General features: G+C 37.4%; 1 protein-coding gene across 12 annotated transcripts in view; it reads right to left on the bottom strand.

Annotated features, from left to right (window-relative positions):
• Positions 1–17523, bottom strand: part of PAN3 (poly(A) specific ribonuclease subunit PAN3) — a 116244-nt gene that overhangs the window by 73316 nt on the left and 25405 nt on the right. For 9 of the 12 annotated variants that reach the window (XR_012327538.1, XR_004523124.2, XM_019936813.3 and 6 more), the window contains one exon: positions 13429–13590. The exons of the other annotated variants lie outside the window; for them this stretch is intronic. Coding sequence is in view for 7 of the 9 variants with exons in the window: in XM_019936813.3 (XP_019792372.1) it covers positions 13429–13590 (162 nt within the window). In the remaining 2 variants the exon portion in view is untranslated. The remainder of the gene's footprint in view (positions 1–13428; positions 13591–17523) is intronic. 12 annotated transcript variants of the gene reach the window in all.

Genomic DNA, 17523 nt, shown 5'->3' with positions numbered 1-17523 from the left:
GCTTCTCCTTATGGGTCATATTTTCCTACTTCTTTGCATTGCTGGTAATTTTTGATCAAATGCCAAATATTGTCACTTTTATCTTTTTGGGTGCTGGAGATATACATATATATATATATATATATTTAAGGATGCCTTGTTTTTTTCCTTTATTTTTACTAAATTTATTTACTTTTTATTTATCTTTGGCTGCATTGGGTCTTCGCTGCTGCACGCAGGCTTTCTCTAGCTGTAGCGAGCGGGGGCTATTCTTTGTTGCAGTGCTCAGGCTTCTCATTGCGGTGGCTTCTCTTGTGGAGCACAGGCTCTAGGTGTACAGGCTTCAGTAGCTGTGGTGCACAGGCTCTAGAGCGCAGGCTCAGTAGTTGTGGCACACGGGCTTCATTGCTCCGCAGCATGTGGGATCTTCCTGGACCAGGACTTGAACCCGTATCCCCTGCCTTGGTAGGTGGATTGTTAACCACTGTGCCACCAGGGAAGTCCTAGATATATTTTTATTGCTCTAAATATTCTTGAGCTTTGTTCTCCATTGTCATTAAACTGATTAAAAATTAGTCTGATTCTTTCAGGTCTTGCTTTTAAGCTTTATTAGTTAAGACTAGGGCAGCATTTATTCTAAGGCTAATTTGGTCCTACTACTGAGGTAAAAGACTTCCCATTACCCTACTTAATGCTTCATGAATTATGATGCTTTCCATGTTGGCTTGTGGGAATAGGAACTATTCTTGGCCTCGTGTGAGCTCTGAGAATTATTTCCTGTAATCTCTTCAGGAATCTCTTTTTCCAGTTCAAGTAACTCCTCACTCATAGCCTCTGATCAGTACTCAGCTGAAGATGCAAGGAGAATCTCTGTAAGCATCCAAAGTTCTATGTATGAGCTCTCTCCTCTCCAGTACTTTTTTTGTGAGCTATATCCAGCTTGGCCTCTGTAAACTTCCAGTTTGGTCTCCCTAATTAGATAGATCACTAGGCTCCACCCGAGTTCCCGCTCTAGGCACCAGGCTCAGAAACTGCCCACCGAACAGTGAGCTAAGGTAATCACGGGGAGCTCACCTCATTTGTTTCCCATCTATCAGGGATCACTGTCTTTCACTGCCTGATAGCTAATGTCTTGAAAATTGTTTCATATATTTTGGTCAGTTTTTTAGCTGTTTCTGGAGGGAGGGTAAGTCTAATCCCTGTTCTTCCACCTTGGTCAGAAGACAAATTTTGTGGTGATATTTTCTAAACATAACGTATTCCTAATTTGAGCTTAAGTTATAAATATATAAAATTTAGCCAACTCCTTGTTTTGGCTAGATCAGACACCCACCAGTGAAGAGATATTTTGCAACTATTAATTCAAACTATTTATGAACAAATCAACTACTTCCCTGTAAAGCTGGTTTTTCAAGTTTTGTTGTGCTTTCTATACAATCTCTTTCCTAAACAGATAAATTATGTCACAACTATCTTTCTGATAATGCAGTTACCTTTGAAGCATCAAGTCAGCATCAAGTCATGCAGTCTATTCTACATCCTAAATATTTCTCAAATTCAACTACTTCTACTCATGTCATTGTCAGTGCCCTAGTCTAGGTTACCATCATCCCAACGGACCAACTTGACTCCAGTCTTGCACAACTCAAATCCATCTTCTACTTTCAGCCAGGATAAAAGAAAGAGAGAGAAGCAGAAAAAGAAAAGGAGGAGGAGAAAAAGGAGGGGAAAATGGGAAGAAAGAAAGAGAAGGAAAGTTTTATTTAATGACTTAATTGCTGAAATCCAAAGACTGATCAGGTCAAGTCTCCACGGTCCTTGACTGAATTAAATCATTAAAAAAGAGAGAGAGATAAAACGTTGATACTAATCTTGGCCATATCTACTTTTTACCAGAACGTATGACTCCAATCTCCCCTCTTCACTACTATTCTTCTCTCTTTAGAGTGACAAAGGGGCCTAGTTTTGGACTAATTCAAAAGATTCATGCTCAAGGTAGAGGGCTGTATGTATGTCTGTGTGTGTCTGTGTCTTGGCAAGGGCAGAGAGCAGTGAATTATCTGGAAAGGTAGAAGAGGATACTGATAATGAAGGAGAAAGGCAGGGATAGGCAAGAATTTTGCCTTGATAAAATTATCTAAAAAGGCATAAAAAGATGAGACTTATAGACATAAAGAGCAGCACTATTCAGAGTGATTTTTACTAGTCTTCAGTGTTCATGAATAACACAGAATAAAGAGGAACAGGGCGAGACAGAAAGGAGAAGTCAAATGGCTAACCAGAACCTCCAAGTTCATATTTCTACATGGTTTTTTGTTGTTGTTGTTGTTGTTTGCCTTAATGGGTTGTTATTTCTCCAGATTTCAAGCATGTCCAAATATGGTCAATTTAAAATTTATCACAATATACTCAACTTCTGGGCTATTCAGAAACTTAATATTTTAAGACCAGTCAAGTTTCATCTTATAAAAGTTAACATATAACACTACTACTAAAAAAGAAACAACAACAAAAAACACTACTACTATTGTGAAATTAGTCTAATATCACAATTTACAAATTTTCTGAAGTAAACTGGGCCTTCTGATAAAACAACCCAATAGAGGAAATATGATTCTCTAAATAAATCAGATTCAAATTGGTGGGGACAGTGAAGGAAAGTTGACTACTACTGCTTACAAGAGATTCACACCATTGTTCTTTTAAATATAAGTTCTCCTACTAATAATCTGACTATCTTAAGGGCAAAGTGGCATGTGTATGTCAGAACCTGCCAGATGAAAGTCCATTAGTAAGAGGCTTTATGTTATGGTAGAGTCAAACAAAAACATTTCTGTGAACTCAGCTTAAAGTCACTCTCTCTATATAAGAGTGTGAAACTACAGGCACATTAATTTCCAAAGACGCTCATTAGTTCATCTTTCATAAAGTTTGTCAGAAATGGGTAACACTATTCTTGAGAATAGTTTGATACTATGTACCAAAATGAAAAACAAGCATATCCTTTGACCTAGTATTCCTACATCTAGGAATTTAGGCTAAGAAGAAAATCACCCAAGTAGAAAAGATTCCATTTAGCACAGATTTTTTAAATAATTTTTTAAAGTGGTGGGGGGAGGGATAACTAAAATATCTATCAATAGGGATCTGGTTATGTGGATTATGGTATATACAATAGTGTGTAGCAATTAAAAAATCATGAGAATTGATATATTTTTATTTACCATGAAAATAGGCCAATACCACTATTGAGAAAAAATAAAGTAAAATTAGGCTACAATACAGCAATTATACTAAATTGCTTCTTGTAAAATGGTGTGCATATGCCTAAGAGAACGGGTTGGGCAGGGAGGGAGGGAGAGGGAGAATGTGTGTACGTGCATGTGCACAGGTGTGTAAAAGGATTCTAACTAAAGATGCTCACTGAAGTGTTAAAAGAAGATTCTATCTCTAGGTGGTGAGGAAATGGGACATTTTTGCTTCCTCCTTTGTACTTCTCTGTAGTATGTGAATTTTTTTCAATAAACATATATAACTTTTACAAAAAAGTTTTAAGAAAGTTTGTTAAGATTTGTAAATTATGAAGCCACTTACACTACTCCCTTTTCTTTGCATATCATCATCACTGAATGGAGTGGTATTAAGAATTCACAGAGAATATGCAATATTCAAATTGAGACGAGTAGGACCAATGTATATAAAAAAAGCAAAAATCTGTATCTGGAGGATAGAAGGCATTTAAAAACAAAAACAGAGGGGCTTCCCTGGTGGCACAGTGGTTAAGAATCCACCTGCCAATGCAGGGGACACGGGTTCAAGCCCTGGTCCGGGAAGATCCACATGCTGCGGAGCAACTAAGCCCGTGCGCCACAACTACTGAGCCTGTGCTCTAGAGCCTGTGAGCCACAACTACTGAGCCCGTGGGCCACAACTACTGAAGCCCGCACGCCCTAGAGCCCGTGCTCCACAATGAGAAGCCACCGCAATGAGAAGCCCACGCACAGCAACAAAGAGTAGCCCCCGCTCGCCGCAACAGAGAAAGCCCACGTGCAGCAACGAAGACCCAACGCAGCCAAAAATAAAATAAATAAAATAAATAAATTTAAAAAAAAAACAGATGAAATGCTTCCTCTTCCATTAAAAGTTATTTACATGTCAAAGTTCTCCAATAACAGTAATCATTAACCATCACCGAGGTATTCTCAATATTCTACCTAGTTAATTCTTAATATTACTCTTCCTATTTATGTCAATTATTGGGTTGCCCAAAAAATTCGTTCGGGTTTTTCCATAAGATGTTAAGGAAAAACCCAAAATGAATTTTTTGGCCAACCCAGTATCTCAATAAAGTTGGGAAGAAATATTACTCTCCCTAAAAGAAGCAAAAATATCCATTTAGGTCCGTTAACGAGTAATCCAGGAGACAGCAAGACCATCACCACATTCCAGAGAGGCAATAATTACTTTACACAGCTATAACTATCTTGCATACCTATGTACATCTTCTATCCATAACTATATATCAGTAAAATCTATTTGTCACATTGCATAGTAATAGAGACTTACTTGGAGGCATTCTTTCTAACCAAGAATCCTGCCACATTTAATCACAAAATTTAACATATATTAAGATTTTTCAAACATTTTTCCATAATGATATTTTATGTCTTGAAACTATACCAAAGGAAAACTTAAGAAATGTACAAAACTTAAATTCAGGACTAAATTTGGCCAAATACTCATCTCACCAGATAATCGTTAATCCAGGTTAATTCATTCAACTAGTTGAATAGCTAATAATAAAAGATAATGTGCTGGGCGCTGTGCTAGGCACTGTGGAGAACAAAATATTTGAAACATAGGCACTACGTTCTAGAAGTTCACAGGCTGGCCTTTCACAGGTACAGAATGTACCCTGAACCCAATTCCACACTCCCAAGAGCTCAGAACATCCATGTATCAAAAAAAAAAAAAAAAAACTACCTATAGTGTGCCATTCACTGCTAGCCGGTATGTTATATACACATTAATTACAGCAATGTGAAGTGCGAGGAAAAGTGAACAAATGCTTAGAGCTGTCTAATTAGGTCATAAGACCATATGCTTGAATCGAATCCTAAAAGACAAGTTTGCTGAGTCAAGGCAGAGAGAAGGGCACAGCAAGCAAGGAGAATGTTCAAAGGCAAAGGCAGGAAGAGCATGCTGCTCTCCATCGTGCTGCAAACTGTTCAGCAGGCCTGCAGCAGTAATCTGAGGGGTCAAGAGGCACCTTGGATGCCTTTCTAAGAGACTTGGATTGTATTCTAATGACAAAGAACAGATGACAAAGAAGAGAAATCAACCAAGTAGTGGTCTGAATGAAAAGACCAGAAGCAGGAAACCAGGTAAGAGACTACAATAGTAATAGTCTGGGTAAGAAGTGGAGGTGAGCCTAAACTGTACTTTGGTAACATTAAAAGTGAAGAGAGGGCTTCCCTGGTGGCGCAGTGGTTAAGAGTCCGCCTGCCGATGCAGGGGACACGGGTTCGTGGCCCGGTCCGGGAGGATCCCACATGCCACAGAGCATCTGGGTCCGTGAGCCATGGCCGCTGGGCCTGCGTGTCCGGAGCCTGTGCTCCGCAACGGGAGAGGCCACAGCAGTGAGAGGCCCGCGTACCGCAAAACAAAACAAAACAAAACAAAAGTGAAGAGAATTTCAAGGTAGCACAATCAACAGATCTTAGTGGCCAAAGAATGTGGCAGATATGGAAGATGGAAGAATGAAGAACTCACAACTGGGTGATATCAATAACCAAGACAGAGAGTGGGCATATAGCTGTGAGTAAGTGTGTACAGATGTGTGTGAGTGAAAGAACAGGTTTGAAGGAAAAGATATAGTATTCATTTTAGACACACTGAGTTTTTAAAGTCTTACGCCATATAGATGAAGATGTTCAGAAGCAGGTAGTGTGTGTGCGTGCGTGTGTGTGTGTGTGTGTGTGTGTGTGTGTGTGTGTATATAGGAGTCAAATGTGACTAGCGAGTAGCTGAAGTAATGAAGATAAGTGAGATCACCTAGGGGCACTGTGTGCAGAGACAGGAGAGTCAAGGACAGAGCTTGGGAGAGTTCCTGAGGGCACGGCAAGGGACAAGAGGTCCCTGAAAGAGACTAATAAAGAACAGTCTCAGAGCTAGGAGAACAATAGTTTCAAGGAAAGAGGAACGGACGACAATGTCAAACGCAGTAGAGGTCAAGTAAGAATTGTGACTTTTGGTAGCTAGGTAAGCTTACCAAAAAGAGTCTCAATAGAGTGGTGAAAGTGAAAGGTAAAACGCTGGGACTTAAGGGATGAATGAAAGGTGAAGAACTAGCAACAAGCAGGAAGCAGTTCTCAAATTGTATCACACAGTTTCCCAAATGTACTGACCACAGAATATTTCCTCATGTAGCACTCCTTGGTACTGGAAGACCAAGCTAGGAAGAAGACATCAATGTCAAGGGAGAGACTGTCTAAAACTGAAAAGGGATAAATAATGAAATAAATTGCTAGAGGGACTAAAGACAGGTTCTGAAGGATATAGTAAAGGAACACCTGTTTGTTTGCAACCAAAGGAAAAATAGTGGGAAAGGGTGTAAGTGAAAATGTTGTGCATAGTTAGAAAGCCAACATATGAAGCAATTCATTCTCAATGACCTCTTGTTTCCCTCCTCTGAAGAACACAAGTCTCTTACTCAAAAGTGACACAGGGGATGAACAGGTCTGAGGTGAATGGTAAAGGTTTAGAATAGCAGCTGCAGAGAAGAGGAGAAAAGAAGAGGGTCTGGGATGGGCTGTGGGTGAGAAATCAGAACTTATATAGTAATATCATTTTAGCTGCCCCACAGTTCTGTAACTTTTCAAAGTCCTGAGGAACCCTGAGTAGATGGACTGAAGCTTCACTCTTATAAATTCCAATCCACTCCATCTGAAGCCCAAAGGACCTCATTTCCTGGGGCATAGAGACTAGAAATCTCCTGAAATAACACCAAAATTCAGTAACTAACTAAAGACTGAAGGATATGCAGTGAGTTTCCAAAACCTCCCTGGGATCTTAAAAGCAACAGTAACAAGCAACTAGAATTCACAGCTGAATTTGTGGGCCAAGAGATTTTAATGTGAGCATTCTTACAAATTAAATACTTATAAGAAATGCCATTTAATCAGACCACAAGGGGGAAAAACACCATCAAAAGAGATGTTAACAAGTATGAATCTCCTAATACACCCAACAGTCCAACAGTTCTCATTCATCTACATCACTCTGGAGGTAAACTAAAACAACAGTAATACTAATAATTTATGATTCATAACTCCGCTATTTCCAAAGGTCTAAGACAAAATGAGACTTACATGTTACATAAAGTCTTTTATATATATAAATATATATATTTATATATAAGTAAGACTTTATGTAACATGTCATTACTTTTAGGTACATCTTAACCTGCAATACTCTGAGAAGTTTATAAAACCATGCATTTCCCATCCTTTCATTCAAGTTGACATCTGATTGTTACATGAAGGATGGGAACACATTGTTATCCCTTCAAAAAACGCATTTTTAAAGTAATTTTTTAAACTATTCAAATGAGTCAGCATTAAAATGAGAGCCCCTAAGAGACACTTAATGTCACTGCCTCTTTCCATATATACCACAATGCCATGCACATCTGAGTATAAATAACTGAGAGCACCCTAAAAAAACAGAAACAAAAACCAAGTTTAGGAGGGATGAGGTCAAATTGGAGGAATGGACATTTATTTAATATCTACTACACAAATGATAGATTCAAACAGAAAGCTGAATCTTCACAATAATTCTATAAGGTAGGTGATAAAACAGTTCAATCCTGAACGGCATTTGAGCCGTAATCATAGAACAAATGTAAAATCTCAAATTCACGTGCAGATTGGTCAGGCAGAGGAATGGGCAATCATCTGGGCAGAGACTAAGGAAAGATGAAAGTGAACTTGCACTTCAGTGAAATAAAGAACTGCTGATGCAGAGTTTTAGGTGACCTTCCATCTACCACCTGCTCGGTGTTTAGACTGAGACCATGAGAAAAATACAAAACAGAGGAGCTTTGTCACATAATAACACTGTCAAGAAATAAGACTAGTACCAGGCTCAGAAGACTGAAAAATATCAAGAATAGTTCTACAATGTTAAATTTTGAAATAAAAAAGAAAAAGAGAAGATCGTCTAACATTTCAAAAGAAATCACCACCCTATGTTCTAAATCAATTGTGATAATTAAACTAAACAATAGTAATATATGATGGCTATAAATCCCAGACAACCAATGATCAATTTTTCAAAATATATAAAATTCTTAAAATAAACTACCACAAATTTCACATATTGCCTAAGAAAATAAAATTATACAATGACATTTAGAGACAAGCAGAATACCTTAAGGGTACAAAAATAAACAACACACGCCTAGTCACACGTCTTTACAATTCAGTTGGAAAGGACAGGTAAACAACCAATATAAGAGAGAATGAAATAACATTAAGTATTGTGAAGAGTAAAAAAAAAAAAACAAACTTTTTTTTCTTTGAGGTGTTTGAGCAGGTATTTACAGAAAAGGTAGCATTTGAGCTACTCTCAAAGGAAAGGGGGGACTTCCCCGGTGGCACAGTGGTTAAGAATCCACCTGCCAATGCAGGAGACACGGGTTCGAGCCCTGGTCCAGGAAGATCCCACATGCCGCGGAGCAACTAAGCCCATGCGCCATAACTACTGAACCCGTGCACCACAACTACTGAGCTTGCACTATACAGCCTGCGAGCCACAACTACTGAAGCCCGCGCACTTAGAGGCTGTACTCCACAACAAGAGAAGCCACAGCAATGAGAAGCCCATGCACCACAGAGAACAGCAGCCCCCGCTTACCACAACTAGAGAAAACCCACATGCTGTAACGAAGACCCAACGCAGCCAAAAAAAATAAATCAAATAAAAATAAATTTTTAAAAAAAAAGGAAAAGGGAAGAAAGTTTTTTTAGGCTCTATTAACAATGGTACAGAGATAAAAAGGTACAGAGAACTGACAATGTATTTCATATTATATGAGGTATAAAAGATTCCATATGATTAGAATTTAGTACATGTGGACAGTTAAAGAGAGATAGCCCTAGAAAGGCTGAACAGATCCTGAAGGGATGTGACAAAAATTATTCAGAAGATACACTGAGGGTATATATGTCAGTTATGTTTAAAAACAAAAAGAAAGAAAAAGGAAAGGAAAGGAAAGGATAAAAAGATACCGTGGAATTTTAAAGAATGGGGATTAGAGGCAGACAATATAGCAGGAAAATCTCAGGATATAAAATTTAATAGATCTGGAATCCCAGCTCTACCACGTAGGAACAATAAGCCTTGTCTAAATGGCAATTTCCGTATTTTTCAAATGGGGCTAATATGTCACTATTGTGGTAGAGCCTTAATATGATGGCAAATGTAAATTGTCCAATGTATCATCTTTCAATTAATGGGTAGTCAAACCTCAGTAGTTTCCTTTTCATAATAAATGGTAGAATATGGGAGAAGACAGGGAAGAAATGAAGCTATGTACTCGCAGTGACCGGGAAGATGATAAAGCCATTAACTAAAGAAGGAATATAAAGAGAATATAAAAGAAGCAGTAGATTTGGAGAAGAGAAAAATACACTGAGTTCTAGACTTGCCAAATTTGTAGTGATAGAGGGATATACATCTACATGCAAAGATACCAGAAGGCATGAAAGATCTGGGTCTTGAACTGAGAAGACAGTTCTAAAAGAAATAAAAATTTAAGAATCTTAGGCATACACGGGAAAGCAAAGAACAAGTGAGCCAAGAACAGGAGCTCACAAGGAGCAGGGATGAAACAGAGTCAAGAATGCGTGGTGGGGACTTCCCTCGTGGCGCCGTGGTTAAGAATCCGCCTGCCAATGCAGGGGACACGGGTTTGAGCCCTGGTCCGGGAAGATCCCACATGCCGCGGAGCCACTAAGCCCGTGTGCCCCAACTACTGAGCCTGTGCTCTAGAGCCCGCGAGCCACAACTACTGAGCCCGTGTGCCACAACTACTGAAGCCCACGTGCCTAGAGCCCGTGCTCTGCAACAAGAGAAGCCACCGCAATGAGAAGCCCGTGCACCTCAACAAAGAGTAGCCCCCGCTCGCAGCAACTAGAGCAAGCAATGAAGACACAACACAGCCAATAATAAATAAATAAATAAATAGGCAAGCAAACAAAGAAACAAGAATGCATGAGGAAAGAGCTTCAAATAAAAAAGTGGCCAGCAGTATTAAGTACTGGATGAAACTGTTGGATTTGGTGATTCAGGAGACCTCTGACAAGCTTTGGGATTTGTTTCCAGCAAAATTTTTGCTAACACCAAACTCCAAGCACTGAAGGAATAAATGGGTTGTAAAGAAATCAGAGAAAAGACTAGAATCTATTTCAAGGGTCCCCAAGTGGGAACTCCACAGAAGTAGTAATGGAGACCAGATGGGAATGATCAATATTTCAAACAGCCATATGAAAAATAAATTTGGCCTCCACCAAGCTACCTCCACAATATAAGAAAAATATTAAATTTCTTTGATTCTCTAATTAGCATATTATATATTTTAGAATGAAAGCATGAATCACTGTTTTACAAATGTCCTGTGTTCAGCAGACAGACTCTTTCATATCACAAGATTCTTGGTAGAAAATTAATAAAAAGATTATTAAGTACTAAAAGGCTGGGAATCATAGGGCTCTTGAAAGAAATCCAGCACTGAAGAGAATAAATGCAATTATGAATGATCCAGGTAGAAACTTTCAGAGAAAGTTTCTGTTGTTGTTTTAAGGTTTTTGTTAGTTAGTTGTTTGTTTGGGTTTTTTGGTTTTGTTTTCAGAAGTGGAAAAACTTGTTTTTCCAAAATTTGTTTTCCAAAAAGATGTTAGGTCAAGATTAAGAAATCAGTGTAAACAAATATTTAAAGTTCCAGAAAGAGAGACAGTTAAATGTCACTGAGAAAAAAAAAAAGATGAATCATGAGGAAAAAAGACTGACCTTACAAATACTGTGGAGTTATGCATAAGCTACAGTCCATGTCTGGAAACCTACATACCCATTCTCATCCTCAAAAAAAGTTGTCCTACAGAAGTTCAGTTAACCATTTAGACAATTACATCAATCATAGCTCTAGTACAACTAGAACTACGTTACACAGAAGTGAAGAGATTCTGAAGCCTGACAAACATGGGTTCAAAGTTCTGTTCCTCTACCGACTACCATTTAACCTTAAGGTTACTTAGCTTCTCTGAAGATGTTTCTTCATTTAACAGTAACAACTGTCCCATAAGAGACCAAAAGAGACAATACATGTAAAGAGCTTAGCACAGTGCGTGGCACAAGGTAACCATTTAAGAAACATAGCTATAATCACTAAAATAAAATATAGATAAATATTTTTCTAACCTTAGGATTGAGAAGACCTAAGCTTTAAAGGAAAGGAAACAAATGAAGCAGGAAAGATTAATATATCTGGCTACACAATCCTTTAAAATTTTTATATGTGAAAAATCTTTAAAATATTTGAAGGTAAACATAATACAAAATTAAAAGGCATAGGTACAGAATTGACTTATATAAGTTACTTTTCTCATACAACAAAAAGATAAAAACCCCAATAGAAAAGAAAATTGCACTGACATACTCTTTGCTCTAAATAAACAATATCAGGTACCCAACTTAGGAATCCACAAAGACAGTAATGGACACCGGGTGGGTATTTTTCAATGCTTCAACACATGACTGATAGTGTAAGGCATTCTTGCCCCTCCAACATCACATCAAGCTAATAAGGCATTCCTTACATCCTTAAAAAAGAACTATTTGAATTATATGAAACACAAAATAATATTAGTATTTGAAATATTAGATTCAGACAGCATCAATTCAATCTTTAGCACACTGAATGCAAATCTATTATTAGCTTTTTAATTAAAAATAAAGCATAATCCTAGCATATATTCTTTAAACGAACCTAATGATTTTTCAAGCTATGCTAAAGAGAAGTACCTTGGAACTGCCCCTGAGATACGGGGGACAACGAGGGGCGGTCAAGTGGCCGTACCTCTGCATCATCCGTGTTTCCCCTGCAACCTACATGCACTTTCACTTCCACCTGTATCTGTCCTTACGTAACTGGAGCCCAATTTATTTTCAGACTTTCTTTTTAAAACTGGAAAATAATTCTAACAATCCACATCAAACCTCTCTCCTGATCTCAAAAAGAAGAATTCAGTACACATTCTTCATAAAGGATATGTCCATTATGAATTCTTATTCGTAATGGACATATCCCAAACTTTCCAGGGAAATTTTAAGTATTTGATTATGTGGACCACCCCCCTCCATTTCCCTGTTTTTCCTTATATTTAGAAAAATACTATGAAATTTTCAGTTGAGACAAATAACATGTTTTGCAGTATTTTGGGAATAACTTTTTTATTTCTGTGCCCAAGGTAACACAGATACTGCTATGGCATTGACAGTAAACAGATCAAAATACTGTGGAACCCCTTCATAATACAAAGTTGCTGACAGAAATAAAACCAATTGTTGACTCTGTTATATCTTTTCTGTGTGTGATATGTGTATGTGGGGTTATAGGCTTTTGGCTAGCAATATATTAAAAAAATACCAATGTACTCAGAAAGTTTGGGATGAAAGATATTCTACTTCCAGCTAAACTGAAATTTTGGTCAACAGAGCTATTTTATACAATTACCAATTTCTTTAAATGAGACTATAATAATTATAATCCAAATTAAAATGGAATATAATTCAAATTATTTTGTAAGTACTTCAGATTCAGAGTCATACAAAAGCTAGCCTTTGAGTTATAAAAATTCATTTTCATTAGCACAGATAATGCAAAGACTGAAATGTATAATAACTCTAAGACAACATACTATTGTAGTTGGTTTTACAGCCAACACTTGACAAGTTTACATACAATTTTTATCTCCTAGTAAAAATGTACAGAAAGACAACATGTGGAGCTTTCTATTGCTCAGACTCCAAATAAATGAGATTTTCTGTAATAAATTTTATATGACTTTTTAATGTAGTACAACTTTGTGTATTAAAAATAATTAAACTTAACTATAAACAAAATCCAAAAGGGAAAAACTAAATTAAATGGAAGAATAGGAAAATATACTACAAGCAGAGAAAGTTCAAAAAAAAGCCACAAAACAAAATCATTTAGTTAGTGAATGGGCCACTAATCTTACTTTGATTTAAAAAAAAAAAAACAAGAAAACAAAAAACCTAAGTGTATCAGCTAAGTCATCCAATCTCATACACACCACCCCACACAGACACAGAAAGCAGCCAAAATATTCACTTTTCAAAAATGTCTAATAAAATTATTTTTACCTGTAAATTGTTTTCTGTGATTCTGTTCCACCAAACCATATTGATGGGTACTCCTGATTTACACCTGTCAGCAAGGCAGCCAATAGGGTTCTTTGCTTTTCGTGCCTTTGATCCCATCGGAACTAGCCTCTCCTCCAGCATCCCCAGGCGATACTTCCTTGGCTAGGAAAAAGAAGGAAAGAAACCAGGCCACTCCTAACATCCCCCATACTAACCTAAGCTAACATAACTAACATACAGAAGATATCAAGAATGGTGGAATAGGAAACAAGTAAAATTTCTAAGACACTCCCTCTAATGTCCTTAGCACCACCCCCCATTCCCCATCCCCACCCCCAGTACGCACACACCTCCAAAATAACCCATAGTCCTAACAACAGTATTACATAAAACAACAACTGTTTTAGTGAAATACATTATAATCTGAGTTTAGTGAACAGAAATTAACTTATCAGCAAAGTAAATGCTTTGCAAATATTTTTCCACTGGCACTTACCTATTCTCACTGCAATATGAAGAAATGGCTTCAAGGGCACAAAATACAGGTAAAAAAATTTCTTCACACTATATATCTTTTTCTCCTCCCCATCTCACTACCTTATTTCCTACTGAGAACCACTCCACTTAGAAGCAGCAGCTAATTTCAAGGAATGGATTTTTTTTTAATTTTTAAAATTCTATGCCCATTAGGGCAGAGTACAAATTGATCTATCTTAAACAGGCATTGTACTCAGTGAAACTTGTACTCAATGAAAAACAACAATCTCAGACAAAAAAATACACAAATTTCATTGGTCTTATAAATCTCAGTAGTTTGAACAGATTGATACTAAGTAGCCTAATAAAAGCACAGATTCATTGGCTAATATTATAATAAAGTTAGTAAACAATCTTAAAAGTGGTTGGCAGGGATTTTTTCATACATGAAGGTTAATGAACAGTTTCCACCATTTTACTTCTCTTAATTATAGCAAATTTGTACTAAATTGCATCTTAAAGGGAATCTGTATATATTTTTTCCCTTTAAGGAATACTGATACATTCTTGGGAAGGTATCTAATTTAAGATCTAAAATAAGAAAATCTATGTTTACTCATTGTTCTGTCTTAAGATTGCTGAAGCAAATAGTTGAAATTAACCTTCTTCAAAAATTAAACTTGCATGAGAAACGAAACTAGATTACCCATCTATCCGATAATTATAGCAGTGGGTAAAGTTTCATGAAGCTAAAATATTTCCACCTCTATGCAACCTTGAACCAATTCGATTACTCTGTGTCTACATCACAAGCAACTTTTGTGAATGAGAATAGAAATATACCCTTTAGAACCAAATTACAGATGAAAACATTTTAAAGCAAGTTATTTTTAATAACATAGCTCACAAGTATAAGGCTCTGACATATAGCAAAAATAATATAGCCTTAATTAAGCCTTCACTAATTTAAAATTTGTATTTTAGAAAACGTCTGGGCTAAACATGATCCTATCAAAAAAGTTCAACACATCAAAGAGTATTTATTTAAACAAAATCACAACATGTCCAATAGGTTCTATATATATATGGACACCTAATTTCTAGTCATACATTTGAAAGCAAGAAAATTATTGCTTTAAATGTTCTTCTGTTATTTAGAGCCTTCACAAATCCAGACTTGTTTTTGAGCCAATTATTACCTTAGTGAAATTTATTCTCATGGTAGTACATTAAGCAACATAGAAAAAAAGGTTTTAAATAAATCCAGTGTATAATTCTCCCACCCCAGCAGCTCTCATTATATGTTTGTTTTTCCAAAAAGGAATTCACTATTCCTCTCCCTCCTCCCCATCACCCCCAAAACCTATAATTAGCCCAAGACCTTTCCTCTTAGGTAGAAGAGATCCCCAAACTTGTGCCGCTACAGATTTAAGTTTCTTCAATAAATAGCCAGAGACTAAAGTCCAATGCAAAAGTAAAACTTTCTATGTGATACTGAATGAAAAGACCTAAGGTATCAATACCATTTAAATACCATTATAAGCAAGAGAAGACAAATGACATCTGTAAAGAGATGGGAGCAACACAGAGCATGATGGTGAGCCAAAAAGATTACAGATAGAAGTCTCATTGCACAGAATGTAAATTATGGTAAAATCTCATGTCAAAGCTAATTTCCAAATTATCTGAACTATTATTTATTCCTTGAAGGAAAAATGTATTTTCAACTAAACATGAGAGCCTACTTTGTATCAAGAACTGTTCTAAGTACCTGGAATGCAATGATGAATAAAACACACACCTTTCCCTCCAAAAGAGGACATAACCTAGTGGTTAACAAAGTCATGAGAACAGAACACACTCACTGTGATATGAAAAATGCATATATAATCAAGGTACCAATTGAACAGAGGCAAAGAAGGCTTCACAGAGAAGATGAATGCCTGAGCAGTGTTAAAGCAAGTGTCTAGATAGGAAACAAAACAAAACAAAACCAGAGTGAGTGGGAGAGAAAGATGTATTTGTAGGTTAGGAAAAATGCACATGTATAGGCATACAGGCACTCTGTTGTCAATTAAGGGAAAACTACAAGTTTTCAGTCTATCATTAGTAGAGGGCCAAACTTGAGAGTGAAAGAGGAGGCTTGAAAGCAATAAAAAACCACGAATTGTCTTGTATCCTATGCCAAGGAGTTTGGACTTCACTCCGTGGGCAATGGGGAACTCTTGAAAGCTTGTGAATGAGAATTAAACTGGAAATAGGTAGATAAATCAATGGTCTCTGACGATAATCCAGGTTGGGGTTTCCCAAACGCAGCACTACAGACTCTGGATAATTCTTTGCTGAGGAGGGCTGTCGTGGCCCACTGCAGGACGATGAGCAGCATCTGCCCCGGTCGTGACACCAAAACTATCTTTGATGTTCTGCAGGAGTCGGGGGACAAAACTCCCCCACCTGAGAATCACAGGTGTAGGTGAAGGATGGGAACTCCAGGAAACTGCAATGCAAATAGAAGGCGAAGGCGTGGCTGGGGAAAGAGCTGCTGGCTTAAAAACAACTATCGGTGATTAAGTGACAGTAGGGTCTACGGGAAATAGAGAAGTCAAATGGAAGGTGAGGAAATAAAGGGCAAACAGCATTTTATGGGAAATGTTTATTTTCCCCAAAGCCTTCTGAGTCCTACAAGATCCAAACCCCTCCTCCAGAGCAAACAAAAGCACAAGCCCTCTTCCTTGCCCCTTAGCTTCCAGCAGTCCCTTCCTAAACCAATCTTGAGAATGTGTTGGTCAAAAAAAAGGTATGTTTCCTGGTTGATCCTCCACTCTTGACAGCCTCCTTGCCAGTCCAGCCTGCTGGTTATTATGAAACGGAAGCATTTTGCAAAGTCATGTCCTGTTGGTAAGTAACCAGTCTGTCTGCTCCACCTCCTAGTAAGTCAACATCGTACATCAAAATTCCCATTCTCTTTTTGTTCCTGTGGTAAAATGTCCAGCATACCATGTAACTATTTTTTCTCTCTCTCTAATATATATCATTTTTATTTTAAGTCTCAAGATTCACCACAAAACTGATTTTTATCATTCTTCACAAAATCTAAACAAACAGCACAAAAAGACAGTAGTTGAAAACAGTTTTACACTTTTTATTGGGCATTTAAAAAATAACAACTTAGGGCTTGAAAAAGTTGGAGAATGTATTCTAGACTAGCACATCTCAACTGTAATGAACATATACTCTTCTAGGGATCTTGTTAAAATACAGATGCTAATTCAGCAGACCTAGAGTGAAGCATGAGATTCAGCATTTCTAAAAACCTCCCAAGACTACTAGTGTGCTGCTGGTCTGGTGATCATCCTTCCAGCAATAAAGTTCTAGAGAATGTCAGGGAAGAGGCCTGGATAAGAAACAACTAGTGGTAAAACAGAAATTGGGGCCACCCCCCAAAATAAAAAAAGGATAGGGGTTCAAATAGTTAACATCCCACTCCTTTAGCTTGCCCTAAATACTCAGAGCCTTCAGAACCATTACTCATAGCCCCCAAAGCCCTGGCTCTTCAAAAATCCTTGCCCTAGTCCACAGAAGACCAATCCAATGGTTTAGGACTAAGGGAAATCCACT

This window comes from Tursiops truncatus, chromosome 18, assembly GCF_011762595.2.
Source record: "Tursiops truncatus isolate mTurTru1 chromosome 18, mTurTru1.mat.Y, whole genome shotgun sequence".
In the NCBI taxonomy this organism is placed as follows: domain Eukaryota; kingdom Metazoa; phylum Chordata; class Mammalia; order Artiodactyla; family Delphinidae; genus Tursiops; species Tursiops truncatus.
The sequence above is the reverse complement of the archived record's forward strand: the minus strand, read 5'-3'. Positions and strand labels throughout refer to the sequence as shown.